This window comes from Mytilus galloprovincialis, chromosome 1 (assembly GCF_965363235.1).
Source record: "Mytilus galloprovincialis chromosome 1, xbMytGall1.hap1.1, whole genome shotgun sequence".
Classification (NCBI taxonomy): domain Eukaryota; kingdom Metazoa; phylum Mollusca; class Bivalvia; order Mytilida; family Mytilidae; genus Mytilus; species Mytilus galloprovincialis.
This window is the reverse complement of record NC_134838.1, coordinates 108,882,508-108,902,902: the sequence shown is the minus strand read 5'-3', so window position 1 is coordinate 108,902,902 and position 20,395 is coordinate 108,882,508. Positions and strand designations below refer to the sequence as shown.

At 33.4% G+C, this 20,395-nt stretch overlaps 1 protein-coding gene across 1 annotated transcript; it reads right to left on the bottom strand.

Annotated features, from left to right (window-relative positions):
* Positions 1–19,214, bottom strand: LOC143050311 (uncharacterized). Its single transcript, XM_076223813.1, has 12 exons — positions 19,062–19,214; positions 15,809–15,946; positions 14,749–14,898; positions 13,918–14,112; positions 11,379–11,847; positions 9,605–10,349; positions 9,105–9,178; positions 8,418–8,816; positions 6,443–7,991; positions 4,638–4,828; positions 2,446–2,627; positions 1–1,623 (listed from the first exon to the last, which is right to left on the bottom strand). Exons 1-12 carry the CDS (start codon positions 19,158–19,160, stop codon positions 1,363–1,365), a joined length of 4,452 nt encoding a protein of 1,483 aa, XP_076079928.1. The 5' UTR covers positions 19,161–19,214; the 3' UTR covers positions 1–1,362.
* Between the last annotated feature and the right edge of the window lie 1,181 nt (positions 19,215–20,395).

Genomic DNA, 20,395 nt, shown 5'->3' with positions numbered 1-20,395 from the left:
TATCACTAAAATAAATTTTTTAATCAAAACCAAAAAATATACAGATCTTTAGATGAATATAACAAAGAAGTGTGTAAAGTATAAAGCAATAATCATAAATTATTTTTGAGATATGGTGTGACATGTAAAAAAAAAAACCTCCCCCTTTTTTACAAAACACTCAATAACTCAAAAATAAAATTTTGAATTATCACCAAAAGGTATACAGATCTTCAGATTAATATAACAAAGAAGTGTGTAAAGTTTAAAGCAATAATCATAAATTGTTTTTGAGATATGGCGCGACATGTAAAAAAACTCTCCCCCTTTTTTTTACAAAATACTCAATAACTCAAAAATGAAATTTTGAATCATCACCAAAAAGTTTACAGATCTTAAGATTAATATAACAAAGACATGTGTAAAGATTTAAGCAATAATCATAAATCGTTTTTAAGATATGGCGCGACATGTAAAAAAAACCCTCCCCCTTTTTTACAAAATACTCAATAACTCAAAAATTAAATTTTGAATCATCACCAAAAAGTATACAGATATTAAGATTAATATAACTAAGAAGTGTATAAAGTTTTAACCAATAATCAAAAATTGTTTTTGAGATACAGTACGACATGTGAAAAAAACACACCCCTGTTTTAGTTTCTAAGTGCCGTAACTCAAAAAGTTTTAATCCTGTTTTCACCAAAAAGTATACAGATCATTTGACCATCATAAGAAACAACTATAATAAGTTTCATGAAATTTGGATAAGTCGTTCTAAAGTTACAGTGCAACATGTTTACGCCGGACAGACAGACGGATGGACGCAGGACATTTGTATACCATAATATGTGCGTCAAAATTTTGATGGGCGTATAAAAACAATAAGTAAAAAAACATTTCACATATCAATGATACTTCATGTCAACACAAAAGTGATGACTACTGGGCTGTTGATATTTTTGAGGACATAACATTCACCAGTAGTTGAATCGGCCCAGTGGTTAAAAATCAAACTCATAAAAGATATCAAACTTATCATTTGGTAAACCATACGTTATTTTGGTCAACATTAGACTCACCAGTGCAATGGAATTAAACGAATTGGATTATTATTTTATGCAAATAAACATAAGTTTTGTTTGGAATAAAACGTAGGTAGCACACAACTCTGACATTTTGAAATTTCATGCTAAATTTTTGGGTTTAAAAAAATGTGTTTTTGACATCAATTTGCTTACTCGATTCTAAATTTACACTGTAAATGCTATGAAAAATACAAACATATTATGAATTGGATTTAATATTTAATGATAAAAACATTATTTTCAAATACAGAATCTTCATATATTGTCTTCATTTTGGTTGTTGAAATATCTATCGCTAACGAGACTTGATAGCAGTATAAGCTCTTCTTTGTAGTTGTTTATTTTTTTCTCTGTATCCATCTGGTAGGTCAAACACTGAGAAAGTGAAAGCTCTTGAAAAAGACAAATTAGATATGCTTCTTTCATGAAAATGAGGTTGGCTAGATTCAGCTTGTTTAATTTGGTTGGGTAAAGATTTGGTTTGTTCTCCCAAACATTTCAGACTGACTTCTTCTTGCTCTGAATCGTTGTATGCCTTGGCTATCATATTCAGTTTCTGAAGAAGAAATTAAACCTGTTAAACTGGACTAAATATAGGTTCCATGGTACTATTGAAGTCAGAATCCCTTTCATTTCTATTCAGGAACTTCAATAGTTTTGAACACTAAAGATTATTATTTTTAGCATAGTGACATATCAGGACTTCTCTTTTCAAAGTTATATTACTTCAATTTAAACATTTTATTTTGTCAAAGGTCATCTCAGCTTTATATGTTACTAGTATACAGATGTTTATGTATAAGCATCAGCAAAGCTTTACATGTTATACAGATGTTTATGTATAAGGATCACCATAGCTTTGCATGTTATACAGATGTTTATGTATAAGGATCACCATAGCTTTGTATCTAAAACAGGTAATTTTATCGAGGTCACTTTCACTTTATGCAAGTGAATAACCATCTCCTGACTAGTGTAGCTTTACATCTAATAAAGGTAACTGTAAAATGCCACCAGTTTTACATCGAATACAGATACTTCTGTCTAAAGCCACCTAAAGTTTTACATATTTTATAATACTGTTCTCTAAGGTCAACTGTAGCTTTCTTATTATACAGGTAATTATGTATAAGGACACTTATACTTCCACTCTGGTTGGTTTTGTCCAATGTCACCTGCAATATGTAATTCTGTCTCCCCCATCTCTACGGTAATAAGGTCCAATGTCATACAAGGCCTCACATCTTAAACAGATACGTCTGTCTTTAGAAAACATGTTTCCTTGCATCTTAACAACCATTCTGTGAAAGGTCGTATAAGCATGACGCTTAAACGACCAATTTAATTCTAATTCATGTGATTTGGACACTTTACATACCTTCACATCTAATGCAGGTAATTCTTTTCCTGAATCTTGATCCGATTGATCACAAGTTATTTTCTTCGCCACCTTATGGATGAACTTTTTCACTTTGTTTCCAGGCATTGTTTGCAAAAGTTGATTCAGTGTCAGCATTGATAGTTCTGTTTCAGCAGGTGCGTTGTCTTGTACAGATTGTTCTAAAAAGATTACATTTAACGTAATGAGAATAAAGCTTAAGTCAGGGGCCCATTGTTCAGTGGTTGTCGTTTGTTGGTGTGTTTCATAGGTGTTTCTCGTTGTTAACCTCAGGTTCAGGCTTTTAAGAGTATGTTATATAATGATTACAATGGCACGACTTATATTTCAGATCGCAACTACTAGTTTCTTAAAAATAACTCAAGTTGATGATGTAACCTTGAAAGTTTTTGTGGAGTTATTTTTCACTGTTGATCGCCATGGCAATTTAAAAGACAATTAATGTGATTAAAAAAAAAACCAGATATTTGACTTTGCTTAGATAATGTCTGTATCGTCACAAAGGAATTCATGTTGAGACATACGACAGACTTTGTTCTTTAGTGTTCCTTTCGTATAGTGTTTAACTAAATATATTGGTTAATAATTGACATGAAGTCATAATGGTACTGACTAAAGACAAGATATAGAAATTAAAACAACACTTTATCAATTTTATATGTTCCAAGTGTTTTTCTGGATTCACCTTCATCAGGAACTCCCAAATCCGAATCTAGCTGTATGAAACGTGTTTCCTGGGCATTTAACATGTGAGACACCACTGATCAAGTAGATATTACTAGTAAATTGATTTTAGTTTTCAAGAGTCCTTTGATATAAAGTCTAAACATCTTCAGAAAATTCTGAACAACTTATGTTCAGACTTATCCTCGGCGGAGAATTCAGTACAGTACTGCTCAGAAAATTCATTTGTAGTTAATTTAGTACTGTTCAGTTGCTTTTTAAAATTCACTATGAAGTTGAGGTGCACAGATGCATAACAGTTATTGAACAGCATAAACTTTGACTAAACAGATCTTCACTGCAAGTGATTTTTTTTCACAGTTCTGAATTTACCGCAGTGGATTAGTCTGAAAATAGACCGTGAAAGACTGACAATGACCATTTGTCTTTTGCAAGCCAGTCTTTTAAGAGCTGTTCAGATCAACATTACCGTTTCAGACTAAAATTGGGTTACTGGCGGATGTCTGAACAGGATGATTACTTACACTGAAGTATCGGACATAATCAGACACACAGTTGTACGAGTTAAGATTTTCCCCCATTATATGAATTTTTTACCATTGTTAATTGTATATGCATTATAATTGTGATCGATACTAAAGTTGAGTATTATTATGTCACCTATATAAACTACCTGTGTTAATATGCTTTGCCTGGAAATTTTAAAGGGAAGTTCTTGACATTTTTGCAGAATCAAGTTGCAATTACTTCTAAATAGCCCACATGTCATTGAGTGCTTACATTTCATACAAAGAGTGGAAATGATTTTAAGGGTACTACCAAAAGTAGAAGGCCTGCTTCGTATCTTAATATTTTCTACAATATTGACACAACGGTGACTTCAAACTAAAATCTATAACAAACATCATAATTTCAACTTTCCAATTTCCAACTTCCCATTTCTCAATAGTTACTTTCCCTAGATGCTCCGTCGTATGGCGTTTACTTATTTCAAGTGATACGTAACGCACCATTAACGCTCGTGCATGTTCATAGTTTACGAACTTTTTTTTACAGAAGTGTGCTCTTGAAACAAAAACAAGACCAAAAGAAACGACATTTTTACGTGTTATGGTCAAAACAATGAAATGGTTGACCGATATGATAATCGCGACATATTTTCTTAGTCTTAGATCCTTATATAAAAGTATAGTTGTCTGATCTGTTTATTTAACGATTGTGTCCTGTTTCCGATTATGACATTTTTTCTTGGTGTAAACTTGTATGGCAAGTTATGCGTGCATATCAGGAAACACGTGCCGTCTCGACGCATCCGGTCTCGCTCCTATACGATATCATGCGATTCCTTCATTTACTGTTAGTTATTGATTTGACTCCTCTTTTGAGGAACATAGGTTATAACTACCCACGTCTTATTTAGTTATTAATCTTTGTTTTTGTTTCAATTACGTTTTTTGTATGTCAAAGGAATCAGTTTCTCAAGTTACCTGTTGAATTATTCAGCTTTTTCGACAGGGGTTGACGTTGTGAACGTTTTTCTCTTTTCACTTTATCATTCTTTATAACAGGATTCTCCTTCCTCTGTCTATATGTCGTTGTGACAAGGACAGCATCGTTCTCCTTAAGGTACGGATTATTGTTTCCCTCAACGTTCTGGACGTCCAAAGGTTTTACAAACCTAAAATTGTAGAAAAATGTGTTACCATTTACCAAAAGTCAATAACCTTTAAATTGGAACTTTTATCTTCAAATGTTTTTGAAACTGACCAGTTAATAATAAATCATTGTTTCGTCAATTTTCATTTGTATAAGCCTTTCATGCATACTGAAGAAAGACGCTGAATACCAATACCAATCAGATACATAAGTGCAGATCAATGGTAATTTTAAATTGAAAAAAAAAGCATCACTCTTTCAATTTAGAAAAAGACTAAATATGGTATGATTGAGAAATGAATGAACTGTCCACCAAAGGATATTAAGCATGTTTGTGCACACCCAACCCCTCTCAAAAAGATAAGATAGTAGTGTTACACCACAGCATGAGAAAATACTGTAAAATTCTTGTTGGAAGAGAATGACTATATTAATCAGGTCGTACTAAGCTGAGAGATATTAATCCTTATGCAGGCGCTGCTGAAGTGTTGCTACATAGAATGAAAAGTCCAAAACTGGGACTCTGACATCGTCTCTTTTGTCGCAGAGTGTTTTTTTTTTCAACAGACCCTCATTTTCAATTCCTAGACGTTAGTCAAGACATGAGACAGACTTAACTGTATCTGATGTATCCTGTATCTCAATTTTTATAGGACTTATACGTTCAACATAGCCATCAAGTTTTAAATTATTTACCAGAGAATACTTGATAGTATTAAGTAAAAATATCAAGTTACGGCAAGTATTAACTGCATTGCTGAAACGTTTATATTTGATGTCAAGGGAATAGATCACAGCGTGGAATACATGAGAAATATATATTTATATATTTTCACTAACAGAAGAATGCATTATATTAGTTCCAGCAAATAGTTTTTTTTTTATTTGTCATTGGAATAAATAGAAAAACTTAAACTTAAGTGAACGTTGAGTAAAGTACCCACAAACTTCCATCCGAATTTCTAATTTATCTAAAACGTACCCTCAAAAATAATTAATTTCATTTTAACTCTACATTACAAAATGAAATTATAATTTCTAAAATAATAGTATGGAATATAGGGTGTTTGGGTTAAAATGACAGAAATATAAGTTATAGAGTATTTTATCTTTTAACCGAGACAAAAGGATAATTGGCGAGTTTTGGTGTAGTCAATACAAAACATAAGAAACGATGGCTCTCTCCGAGTCTCTCCATAAACAAAAACTGGCCGATCTGATTTAAGAAATAAGGGGCGTTAAACATCAACGACCAAACGTAATTATACATGAGAATGCACGAAGGGGTAATTATATGATTTTCTACTATTTCACTTTTCCTTGACATTTTATCTATTGCATAGAAATGAGAAGATACGGCTGTTTGTTCTGCTCACACATGGCTTAATTTCAAATTTTAGAACTCCCGTATAGCGTTTATTTCATACCACACACCACAGTGTTTGGTTACTTTGTCGGCCAGTACGAACACACATTCAATGCATTTCGAGGATTTGAAATTGAATCTTAACCTTGAAATACTTATTTGTCAATTTATATACTATTTTCGAGATATTAACCTGAAATTATAAATCTAAATGAAAAAAAAGTACGGTCAACATAGAATAGTATAGTTTATAATACAAGGTCCACTCACTTATCCAATATATTTTTATAATTCTTTGACTGTTTCGCTTTATCTGTATTTCGAGTTGATACCTTGACATCGTGAATATTAGGAAGTTTGGGTTTAAGCTGACCTGCAGAATACTTCTTGTTGGACAAAGACTGATTTTTCTGGTGGTGCTGTTTTGCCAACTTTAAAACTGATCTTTCTAGATCTAAGATGGAGTTGAACTCGCTTTTCCTATCTTTATTGTAAAAACGGTGACGAGATGATTGCTTGGGGATACCTGTGATGTTTTCGCTACTATCTTTTGTTAGCATTTGATTGCTAAGATTTCCATACTGTTGACTCTTTTGCAGTACAGTTTCTACTCGTATAAAGGGGTCTGAATCGCAGTCACTTGCGGAATTCATCGATGAAAGAAGCACATTTTGCAGACTTGGTTCGGAATAGCCATTTGTTACATTATTTTGTCGATAACCTCTTGCTTCTAACACTTGATTAGAAGCTGAAAAACTCTGTCGACAACTACTTGACACTTGACAGTCAGTTGATGAATTTTGTCGACAATCACTTGCATTCATCCCTTGACCGATATCCGATGAATTTTGTCGATGACCTCTTGCTTCCAACACATGGTCAGCAGTTGGGGAATTTTGTCGATAACAACTTGCATCTAACACTTGATCGGCAGTTGGTGAATTTTGTCGATAACCACTTGCATCCCACATTTGAACAGCATTTGATAAATTTTGCCGATAATCATCGGCATCCAGCAGTTGATCGGCAGATGATGAATTCTGTCGATAATCACTTGTATCCAACAATTGCTCGGCAGATGATGAATTTTGTCGATAATCACTTGTATCCAACAATTGATCGGCAGATGATGAATTTTGTCGATAATCACTGGCATCCAACATTTGATCGGAAGCTGAGGATTTTTTTCGATAACAACTTGCATCTAACACTTGATTGGGTGCTGATAAATTCTGTCGACAACCACTTGCATCCAACACTTTACCGGAAGCTGAGGAATTTTGTCGATAACTGATGGTACCCAACACTTGATCAGGAGCTGATAAGTATCTATTTTTAATCAAGTCATCCTGAGATGTGATAAGGTCATTTTCCTGAGATTCCAACTCAGGCATTCTGTTATTTTTCTTCCCATCTTTTTCACATGAAATTCCTTCTTTCCGAACAAAACTCGGCTCCTCTGCATGCTTGCCTCTATGAATAATTTCAACATTTAATCCCTCAACATTTCTATTCTGAGGTAATTCTGATCTATTTCCTTTACTCACTTCGTTATGATGTCTGTCTAAACACTTGCTTTCTTTTATCTCTGATCTATTTTGTGTTTGCCTATCTTGCATTTTAAAACGGCTGTTGACCCTCTTGATAGTATCAGTATCATTCCCGTCGAACCCTTCTGTTAGTGGCATACCATCTTTTGGCAGAGTTACAGTCTTTGGTGACATCCCTGATCTTTCTATGTTAGAACCCAGTTGTTGTAAAAAGGTTGAACTTGTACATTTCTCTTGCTGAATATACGGTGACGAAAGATGCATTCCATCTAAAGTAAATCAGCAATGTGTGTGTTAGATATTTTTCATGACAAAATTATTTTAAACTTTTTTCTATATTTCTCATTAAAACTAAAACCAACTACAGTGAGGCAGGGTTTTAAATCAATCCTAAACTCTTAGGGATAAATATCAATCAAACAATATATCCTAACTGCTTTGAAGTAAACAAGCCTTATTTCTAGACTTAGAAAAAAAAATGTCTGTATCAGTCAGTTGTTATACCAAACTTATTAATAAGTATATCACTTTAAATTTTAGGAAAAGAACATGCAAGTATATTAGATATTTCATAAATCAATCAGTAAAACAGATTTGTGCAATTCAATTACAAATTTGATCAGTTGTTGTGTGATTATTAAAACGCTTATAAAACACTGCAAGTATAAACGCAATAATCAAATAAAGATATATACCGTTACTTTTATCTATAAACGCGCCAAACTCCTCATCAGATATTGGAGCACGATTACAAGTTCGTAGGTTATTCGCCACTGACATGTAATTATCTCTGTCTGAAGATGTTAGATCCGAACTAGCATCATAGCACAACATTGCTTGTTCGCTACCAAAAAGTTTTTTTAAGGTTTCTCTGCGTCGACGGCGAAACTTGGGTTGTGAATCGGGTCTTTCCGGAGCGATGGAGTCTTCCTCGTCATTGGCTTCTTCTTCTGCCGAGCTGTCATCGGGTGATCTCAACTCTTGCTGCTTTCCATCTCGAACCTGTTTGCTCACTTTCTTTCGCCTTCTTTTCCATCTGTTGTACCGTTTGTCGGTATTTGGTTCAAAGTAAAAGTCATTTCTTGCAGAAATGTCTGAAAACAAGTACGAAGCTATTTAAAATTTAACTCAAGCTACCACACAGCATTTCGTTTTCCCAAAAAGGTATAATATTAAATATCCGCTTGTATGTAGTAACCTAAGCGGTATTTGACAACACTTTAAGAATTTTTGGTCCTCAATATTCTTTCAATTTGTTCTTTATTTGGCTTTTTTTCACCTTTTTCGGATACAAAATGCCAATCCTGGTTTCTATGGTAAGTTTATTAAATGCTATATAAATTAAGAGTCTTTTAACATATTTTTTTTATTAATATCCTTACCTGGCAAAAATCCCCTATGAGATCCATCTCTTAACCCCTGAGCACACTCACAAATGATGTCTTGTAACATCTCTCTGAAAAAAAGGATAAATTACTACATGTATTACCATAACATTTCCATTCAAAAATACTAATGACATTGATAAAGTTATAAAAGAAACTTATCCGACCAAGTTACGTCTAATATCTTTGAACATCTGTAATGGATAGAATGGGCGACACCAGAAAAAAAAACATTTATTAGTAGTCTTTCGATATAATAGACGTAGTTCCAAGAAAGTTGCAGGATGCTGTGCTAAATGAGGTGAAAGAGGATAATATTGTAAATTTAGCTAAGAGCTATAGAGGATATTAGTTTTATCGAATGAAATAGAATGTGTATCCTTTTTATTTATTGTTGATACACCAAAACAATATCAAAGCTAGAACTAAAATATTGGTGTGAAAGTTCCTGATTTGATAAGTACGTTTGAAGATAAAAGTAAAGTAAAAACGCTAACCTTGATTCCATGCCATTTACTCTTCCTATGAACTCTTCTTTTGAATATACTGAATTTGTCAAAGTTTGGTTGACATCTTCTGTTTTGAAAATTTCTGCCTCTATTCTAATGGCATTATCCTTTGCTGACGAATTACTCGGAAGATTATGTATGCTTACAGAAATACTAGGATCTTCTAAATGTATTCCAATCTGCATATCCGTGTTTGAATTATATGGAGTACCTAAATCGGTAGGTGGTGGTGTTTCTGTTAGTTCAATTTGTGTTAAATCAGATGATGGTGGTGCTTCTGCTACTTCACTTTGTTCTAAATCAGGTGATGGTGGTGCTTCTGCTTCTTCACTTTGTGTCAGATCACTGGTTGACATCGATGAGGCTTTCTCTATTGAAATGACAGGTAAATGTGAGAACTTTTCACATGGTTTGTAATTCGGACGCTCTCTCGAAAGGAAAGCTAAATGTGAGTACTTTTCACATGGTTGGTGATTTAGCCGCTCCCACGTAGGGACAGGTGAATGTGAGTCCTTTTCACGTGGATGGATGTTTGGTTGCTCCCGCAAAGTGATAGGTAAATGTAAGTACTTTTCGCATGGTTGGTGGTTTGGCCAAAGTGGATTAATTATCCTATCAACAGCACGTTTCTTTGTATCTTTTTCTTTACTTTCTCCAGAGTTTTGGTGAATTTCATTAGTTTCATTGGTAGAAACTCTAAATTGTTGGCTTGTTGTTTCTTCGTTTATAATTTCTAAGGACAAAAAGTTATATAATGTATATGTTGCATTACAAATATAAGATTTGTATACTGACGACGCACATCTTGTAACGATGTTACAAGAGTTATCAAAGGTACCAGGATTGTAATTTAATACGCCTGACGCGCGTTTCGTTTACAGAAGACGCATCAGTGACGCTCAGATCAAAATAGTTTTAAAGCATTTAAAATAAGCAATCATATCATTATTAAACTTTAACCAATATTTTACTCAATATTGTCTAATGTATCATTCTTTTTGAGTTCTATAAATCTTTAAAAATAAATAATTCAAATTTAGGACTTCAAATGCAGATGCTGACAACAGTTTCTGTGCAATAGTTTTTGAACCGTTGAACCGCATTTTTGATATGATGTTGACAATGACAAAATGGAAATCAAGTTTGATATTGACGATTTTCACTTTTACCGTTCATGGGTGGATTTTGAAATAGCACTTTGTGTCTTTATTATAAAGGTCCTAGTAAGTTTGGAAAATAGCACTTATGGCAGTTGTTATCAAATAGTCCGTTTCGCTGTATGTTTTTTTGTTTTACTTCAGTTTTTTCTGTTGTTTGTTGTTTTTCTCTTATAGTTGATGTGTTTCCCTCGGTTTTAGTTTGTAACCCTGGTGTGTATTCTCTCTATCGATTTATGACTTTCGAACAGCGGTATACTACTGTTGCCTTTATTTATGTGTTTTCAGTATTTGTTTCTGATGGCAAAATGAGGTCAAATTTATATGGTCCTTGAAATATTGGAAAATACACAAAGAACGTGGCAGGTCAAAGAAGCATAAAAGTAAACCCTTTTAAATTGAACACATTTTTTTCTGAATTTGACGGCTTAAGTTAGGTTTTTATGTTTATTTCGTTTTGTATCTTTATCTTTAAAGCATACAAAGATTTGACAATTATTTTTTTTTTTAAAGATAAACAGATAGTTCATGATAAGCATGTGTATATTAATTAGAATGTCTACCTAAATGTAGAAGATACCTGTTTTGTTAGAACTGTGAAATACCTGTTTCGTTAGAACTGTGAAATATCTGTTTAGATATAATGCAAGCTGAACTTGACAGTTCTTCATTTTCATCAGACCTTATTATATTTTGATTATGATGAAGATATCTCGGGCTGGGCCTTGATCTTGGAACGCCTTTGCCTCTTTCTAATACAGTTTTAGATATTACTTTTTCATTGGCAATAGGGTGTGGTAATTCTGGTAAAGTAAACATATCGTCTTTTAGAAAACTGTCTGTTAGAGGCTGGTCAATAATCAGTTCTTCACAAGTTTCCAAACTCTTGTCTGGGTGTAGTGGTTGTATGTTGTTATATGGCAGGGTTTCTGCATAAGTTGCTGGCTGGCGGAAATAAGACTGGAATGGACTTTCCGATTCCAACATCAATGTGTCGTGGCTTATCATTCTACCCTCACACTTGACACAGCAATACGACGTTTTCTTTAACAATCCGGGTTTGAAATCTTTTAACTACAAAGACGAACAACAAATGCATTTTGTGATGACGCTAGTTCATGGCCACCTACGAAGCTAGATTAATTTGTACGTAGATATTTGTATGGTCCCGCAACGAAGTTGTTGGTGCCATATAGTTTTACCCTTGTCCGTCATTCCGTAATTCCGTCATTCTGTCATTCCGCAGCAAACCATTATACGGACTTTTTTTCTAAACGCTTTCAGATATTGGGATGCTTTTTGGCATGTGAGTTAACCAAGATGAGTTACAGATCAAGCTTAAGTTTTGTTCCGCTCGGCTAATTTTTGTCGAAATTACGGGCATGGACTTAGATATAAAATTGTTGAAAATCACAGTTATACAGACTTTTTTTCTAAACGCTTTCAGATATTGGGCTGATTGTGGGTATGTGAGTTACTCATGATGAGTTACAGATCACGTTTAGGTTTCGTTCCGCTCGGCTAATTTTTGCTGTAATTTCGGGCTTTGGACTTTGATATTTTTTGAAAATCACAGTGATACGGCCCTTTTTTCTAAATGCTTTCAAATATTGAACTGATTTTTAGTATGTGAACTAACCATGATGAGTTACAGCTCAAGTTTAAGTTTTGTTCCGCTCCGCTAATTTTTGCCAAAATTAAGGGTTTAAAACTTTGAAAATTGTTGAAAATCACAGTTATATGGACTTTTTTCTATACGCTTCAGATTTTGAGCTGAATTTTGATATGTGAGACTACCATCATGTTTGTGTCCACATGTGTAATTGAAATTGCAGATTTTTCAACTTTTTGAGACGGGGCCATTCGTGTCGCTTTGACACATCTAGTTTCAAATAATAATGCGTGAAGTGAATATTTTTCACATTGCCGATAATAGAAACACATATTTCTTGAAGAATTTGCAAATGTCAATTTGGGACACTTGTTATGAATTCTAAACTGAACTTCTACGAAAATGTAGTATTTTGCTAACATAGGCTTGATACCAGAATGAAATGTATAACGTAAGCATTAGTTGACGAAGTTTTTAAAGACTGAAGTTTCTTAGTTTAAAGCTAGCTTATCACTCAAAGCGAATTATTAAAACAACATATATAGACTTCACATTCTACCTGTATATATACTTTATTACTACATGTACTGATACTGGATAAGGCCACAATTAAAAATATTTTGGTTTGTCCAAACCCTACCCAAAGGTTGAGACAGTGGGTAGGTAGGTAGGCATTTTCTTTCTTTTTTTTCAAAAAAAGAAATCTAAGTATCAGATGTTTATTAGTCTTCATGTCTATCTGATTAAAAAAAACTTCTTCAAATCAGGACAATAAAAGAATTTGAGTAGGCAGCTTTTTTCTGGGTATGTAGACTTTGGGCAAACAAACCTATTCTTTTTTATGGCCTAATTATTAAGGCGATCAAGACTATTTTTCTATCCTTATTTTAACTGCCCTTATATTCATACTTTAGTATTATATAGAACATAACAAACCTAGTGAGGAAACAGTGAAATAAATATTTAAAAATAAGAGGAAAATACGCGAACAAGACAAATTATTAAAAACAGAAGACCGACGATGAACGGTAAGGCGTCTAAAGTTTAAAAGCAATAAAAATGCTTTCAAAATGATACCAACTAGGCGCTCCAGAAGATATATTGAAGTTTTGTCTTGACTAATATGATAAAGATATTCCTTATGTTTCGATATTTTTTATTTTGTAATATAAAATGAAACTTTATCTTGTTAGGGAGGTCTCGTATGAGAGTGGTCTTAGCAGTTTTCGACATCAACTTTAAATGATCAGGATTTTCCGTTCAAGTTTCATGCAGGAGTTTGGTGGTTCTCTCCGATTTCACTTCAAATAAAAACTAATTGCCACGATATAGCCAATATCACTGAAAGTGTCTTTAAACACCAACAATTTATGATATTCTACATGATTCTTATTTTTCTATTGAATGAAAGTCAAGCATGTAAGATTTCGAAATTCTCTGTGACATTTCTGATATTTGTGTTTTTAATCTATTGTCAACGATCTTAGAATCTATGTATTAGCTGGAACGCAGATATCATTAAAAATATTTACCTCAGATTTAGATCTGAAATCAGGACATGACATTTTTTTACCATCCAGCTTTAAATAAGATGCTTCTCGAATGGGAGATGACGGTGGGTTATCGGGAGACGATCTTCCACCACATTGGCTGCATTCACTACAAGTTGTACTGCTATATGATTGGCTGATGTAATACTGTCGTCTAAGTACTAGTGGCGTACTTGGCTGCAATAAAGATCAACAAAGAATGTAGAAATGCAATTACTGTAATTCATTTTTTAAGAGTTAATACCAACCAAAGGTTTTTCATTTTTAAATTGTTTAAATTTTGTCATTTCGGGGCCTTCAATTGCCAGCTGTATAAGGTATGACCCCATAATGACCATTATCCCTCAGAAGCAAATGTCCCCACATGTGCAGGTAGAATTTAATTATGATTTTTTTTTGCATACAGTGTTCTTAGTTGTGGTCAAACAGTATGGTTAAGCAAATATAATCAAAGCTACTCGTATCAATTACGGGGATGCAAGTCGACCCACTTTAAAACACTCAAAGCCAAAAGTTAGAAAACTTACGGTCAAAGATGTACACAATTTGCATAAAGGCCAATAACTTGTCTGAGGTCAACTTTTCCTGAAGAGATGCAATTCTATATTTCTGATTGTTATATCCGATTCATAGAGTTCAATAATCATAATGTTTATGATGTTTTGTATACTTTTTGGCGTACATATCATTTAGATTGTGTACAAACGACCCAAAGCCCTCGTAAGAAGGATCGTTGACTAATATATATATCTAGACGTTTTATATATACAAATTTTGACAATTTCTGATGTAATTTTATTTTTGAAATATTACCAAACGGAACTGCAGGTTGGATAGAGCGTCCAGTTTTTCTCCATTGACACTCAGTGGTCCTGTTTGTATATCATCTTTGGCGCATGCAGGATCATAAAACGTGTGCTGATAATACTGGGTAGTTGATGGTCTTTGTGGAAGAAGATCAATCTTAACATAAAAAAAAGGAATATTATGTTTTAATGTGTGCTTTGTGTTTTTATGTTCTTGGGGTAATTTCTTTTTCCATTCTCTTTGCAACAAATAAATGTATCAACCACTTAGTGGCGGCATATCTCTTCTGGTATAGGTATGCCTAATATTTATCATTAATGAATTAAGAAATAGGCATATAAAAAAAAACTAGAGGTATTAAAACTCATATATATAACTATAAGAAAGAAGTAGGTCCTGATTCCAGTGAATTTCTGTCAATCGCAGACTCAAAATCAGAAAAAGGTTAAAACCTGGAATGTGTATATAGAAAAGTCGCAACAATACTAACTATATAGATATTACAAATTATCATAAACAGAAAATGTTTTTTCGCGCTTTACATCGTTGTTGAAGACAGTTTTGTTACTATATCGGTTCAAACATTAAACAGAATATGTTTCTGAACAGAGAACAACATTGCGGCTGGCAAAAGTTTTCTCCCAATGGAATTTGGGTTTTTGTTTGAGAATATTTTTTTTATTCATGTTTGCAAAATTACTAAAAATTTGCAAATTATCAAACCTGCACTATACACATGATGTTGTCATTTTGTGAATTTTAGTAAAGATTAAAAGACTCTGCATGGTGGGATTTTTTTTTAAATGATTTTTTTTAACGTGAAATCTTCAATTGTTGGAGTTTTCTTAGAAGCTGTAAGCAGTATGTGGTTCATTATCTACTAGTAATTGAGTTATTTTTCTTCTTCTTTTAACTGCTTCATTCTAAACTTTTGATTTTAACAGTACCTAATGGTAATACATTACGCCCTGGATTAACGTTGTCCACATCATTCGAATGAGATTAAATACCACGGTGTGTTAAAAGATTCTTAAAACACATTCTTTCCTTTAGATAGCGCACTTACCTCTCTCGGTTTTCTACGTATCCCTGTTCGACTTTTAAGTGTGTGTGTCAGCTCTCTATTTAAAAGGGATAGCCCTTGTATTTCCTTGACAGTACAGCAACCTTCCCTGCTTCGGTTGCCCGCTGTCAAACTGCCTATCTAAAAGGGGGAGTAAATACTAATGAATGACAAGCAGTTCGAGATAGGTCATCTGGTACGTCGCCGTTGGAGTTTAATAATACGTTTTTGTTTTGTGTGGCTTATTCTTATTATTCACTTATCTAGTTGTAATTTCTAATGGGTTTTTTTTTTTGTGTGTGTCCGCTAGGCTTTATAGTTGTTATTGTTATTACTTCGGATTAATCATTGGTGGATAGTGGATCATAGTGGACTGGTTGTAAGCTGCGTCAGTACCCAATGTTGCGGCGAGAACAAAAAGCAGTGACGCAACGTCAGATAAATGCTACCATTTAGTGTAACAGAAACGCGCACTATCAAGTTTTTCCTGCTTTCCTTGTTGGTTAAATGCAAAATATAACACAAGTAGAAATGCCGAGAGATTCCAATCCAGTATGATTTTATAATTTACATAGGATATTAAATTTTACTCCTAGTAGTTATGTTAGTAGTTATGTGTTTTTTTTTGGGGGAATATTGCTGCATCTATACTTTTAAACGAGAAGACCTCATTTTATGTGTCGCTTCTCTTCCTTCCACAATAAATTAATCATCCTGTCTGTGTGTCCTATATGTACCATGTATAGTCGCATTTGTCATCCATTCTTATGATTATTCAGTTTGGGTTATTTTGGGAGAAAAAACGAAAAAAATGCGTCCGGATATTTTTCCGTCATTGGACGAAATTTTAAGTCAGACTAGAATTCCGGTTTGCGTTTTTCTATACTTTGAACATACAAAGACTATGAATAAAGTGTATTTGCTATCTGATATCATTTTCAAGTTAACTATCTACGGCGGTCACAGAGTTTATTAAATAGAGAGGGTCTACATTACATGATATGTCAATGACCGCCGTGGATCGATTAGTAAACTGGGAATTGATAGAAAAAAGCAAATACACTTTATTTATAGTAATGAATGTTCATAATATACAGATAAACGCTAACATCATTGAAATTGATAGTGAAAAAAATGGGAGTTTGGGAGGGAAAAAATGAGGAGCCGGGCTAGAAAAACAATTGTCATGTTCCAAAGTTCCTATGACTTTTGATACCTTTTCTGAAATTCTCCAGTCATAAAATCTGTTACTAAAATTCGATGATCGAGTCACTAAGTATATTAAATAGAGAGGGTCTATAGAATACATGTAAATCAATGACCGCCGTGCATTCATTAGTAAACTGAGAATTGATAGTAAAAAGCAAACACATTATATTTATAGTAATGAATGTTTATTATATACTAAACGTATAGTTATGTTCATATTGTAATAAATCAAAAACAAAAAATTGGGAATTTTGGGAAAAAGGATGAGGGGTTGCCGAAAGAAAAACAATCGACTGTCTTCAAGTACCTATAACTTCTGATACCTTTCCTGAAACTCTTCAGTCATTAAATCTTTTAAAAAAATCATCCTACAACACTTTACATACTTTCAACCACGCCCTGAATGCCCGCGATTTCGCGGGTGTGTTCTAGCATTTGTCATCCTTGTTTAAAGTATTTCAGGGGGGGGTCCTTTACTGTTCAAGGCGCTCACTGATGTATGTATATATGTATATATAATATATCAGTGACCGTTCATAGCTATTATAGTGTATATTCTGTTCATAGTATACAGAAAAACAGAAAGAATAAAAATCGGTATTTGGAAAAAAGGGGGAGGGCAAAAAAGTGCCAAGTCCACAAGTACCTTTGACTTTTGATACAGTCATCTCCTGAAATTCTCCAGATAATTTTTTTTACACTTGCATACGCTCTATTTCCCCGCGATTTCGCGGGTGTGTTCTAGTTATATATAAACAACCCGAGTATGATTTTATTCAAGCAGTGGAACAAGAGACAATTAAATGGCTTATAGTAATGACACTGAAGTTTTCTTAACTTTTTGATCATCTTATAGATGTGTATTTTTGTAATATGTGCATCATTTCGTTTTGTTGAAAGTAGGACATTAACATTAAGTGGAGGAAGGAACCCGCCAATGCAGTTCACGCCGTCCCGGCCATATTACGCTTGTGGCGACGTCAAATAATGTCAACGGACAACCTTGCAAGACATTTTTATAGATAACCCTGTAATGTTAATACAATTTGATGTAACAACTTCAACTTTTAAAGTACCTTTTATTGGTATAATAATCAAAACCAAAATATAATCTTCATGAAATAAAATCTCTGTTTATGGCCGTAAAAGTTTTCTGAAAGTTTAACTCGGACATTACGCAAGACATTGCAAACCTATTGTTTTGAATCGAATATGTAGCTCAATTTATTTATTAATTTGAATTTTTGAAGCTTACACTTAAAACAAAACGATCGTGCTTACAATTTAGTAAATCATATGTCAATTTTTTTTATTTTTTTTTTTTAACTGAAATGTTTCAAGTTTCCAAAATAAATTCCCCCTGGGACAGTCATTTATTCATATTCTTTCAAAATATCTATGCAAATTTTATATGGAGACGGCCGACCTATAGTTGTTAATGTCTGTGTCATCTGTGTATTCTGATGCCTATATATATTATATTATTATTCTTTCTCTATCATAATGTGAAAATTTAAGAAGCAATCTTTATTTTCAAATATAATTTGAAATATTTATTTCCGCATTTCTAAGAAAATTTCCTTACCAAATATTTACTTAGCGCTATTATCGTGGTAGTAGCAATATCTAACGTCGCGTCAGTGTCAAACTACCAAAATCAAAATTCAAATTAACGTAAAACGTATACAGTTGTTAAAACCTATATTACTTTTCACATATAACAGAAAACAAGTGTCTTATGATATAAAAAAAAGATGTGGTTTGATTGCCAATGAGACAACTCTCCACAAGAGACCAAAATGACACAGAAATTAAGGGTTATAGGTCACCGTACGGCCTTCAACAATGAGCAAAGCCCATACCGCATAGTCAGCTATATGAGGCCCCGATAGATTTTTTTTCATATTTTCAACACGTGATGAATTATTTATTTCACGATCTTCCCTGATAACATGAATCATTTTTTAAGAGTATTTATACAATCCAATGTTATTTGGCTTCGTTAATATCTTCCATGATATTCTTTGAATAAAACATTCATATTTACCTTAGCAACTTTTGTCTTGTCTAACCCTTTAGTTGGAGTTGATGGGGAATGGCATGATCCTTTGTCTGGACTGTATTCTTTTAAGGATACGGTTGTCATTATAACACAGAAAGATCCTTCTCACTCCATTTTCGAGATATGCCGATATCGTATGGTAACGTAACGTCATAATAGCTTAGTTGTTAGCGCCTGTGTTATTGGTCTCTTGTGGAGAGTTAGTGCCGCAACGTTAGATATTGCTACTACCATGAAAAATAGCGCTATGTAAATAATTCACAGGAAAAAATTCTTAGAAATGCCGAAATAGATATGTCATGTTATATATGAAAATAAATATTGGTTCTTAAATTTTCACATAATGATAGAGACAGAATAAAAATATAATATTCAATGTCTTGCGGAAATGTCCGAGTTAAACTATCATGCCTTCACAAAAATTTTACGGCCAAATAACAGAGAATTAATTTCGTGAAGACTATTTTTGGGTTCTGAAAACTATACCAATAAAAAGTACCTTAAAAGCTGTATTTGGTACACAAAATTGTATAAGGATTACAGGTTATCTAAACATAAATACTATTTAATGAAAATGTCTTGCGAGGTTGTCCGTTAACATTATTTGATGTTGCAACAAGCGTAATATGCTAGAGATGACATGAACTGCATTCGCGGGTTCCTTCTTCCGCTTACTATAAATGTCCTGCTTTCTACAATACGAAATGGTGCACATATTACAAACTGAATGCACATCTATAAGACCATCAAAAAGAAAGAAAAACTTCAGTATCATAATTATAAGCCATTGTATTATCTCTTGTACCTCCGCTTGAATTAAATAATGCAGAAATATTCCACAAAAACACAAACTTAATGACAGTAAAATCTAATATCCTATTTAAATTATAAAATCATATTGAATTGGAATCTCGGCGGCATTTATACTTGTGTATAATACTTATGCATTTACCCAACAAGGAGAAAGGAAACAATAAATTGTGCGAGTTTCCAATTTAACGTTATTTTTCTGTTCCAATAAATGGTAGCAATATCTGACGTTGCGTCTTGTCTCATTGGCAATTGTACCACATCTTCTTATATCTTTATAAATTAGTTGGGTGTTGGTAAATGCAATAGTGATGATTTTCAACTGATGTTATAAAAATCAAATTCTTCAATGGGACGGGCATTAGTTTAAGAGTTAGGGATTTCGTTAATATATATTACTTAGAATTTTTACCATATTCCAGAGGCGGATTTAGAGGGGGGCCCAGGGGGCCCGGGCCCCCCCCCTTTTTGGGAAACAATTTGGTTGCTTATATAGGGAATCACTGAAG

Bases quoted from the DNA above. Each gene is read 5' to 3' on its own strand.
- LOC143050311 (XM_076223813.1), bottom strand. From the start codon at position 19,160: ATGACAACCGTATCCTTAAAAGAATACAGTCCAGACAAAGGATCATGC. The intron at 14,899-15,808 runs GTAAGTGCGCTA...TTTTATGTTAAG, and splicing joins TACGTAGAAAACCGAGAGAG to ATTGATCTTCTTCCACAAAG. The intron at 8,817-9,104 runs GTAAGGATATTA...ACTTGTTTTCAG, and splicing joins TCATAGGGGATTTTTGCCAG to ACATTTCTGCAAGAAATGAC.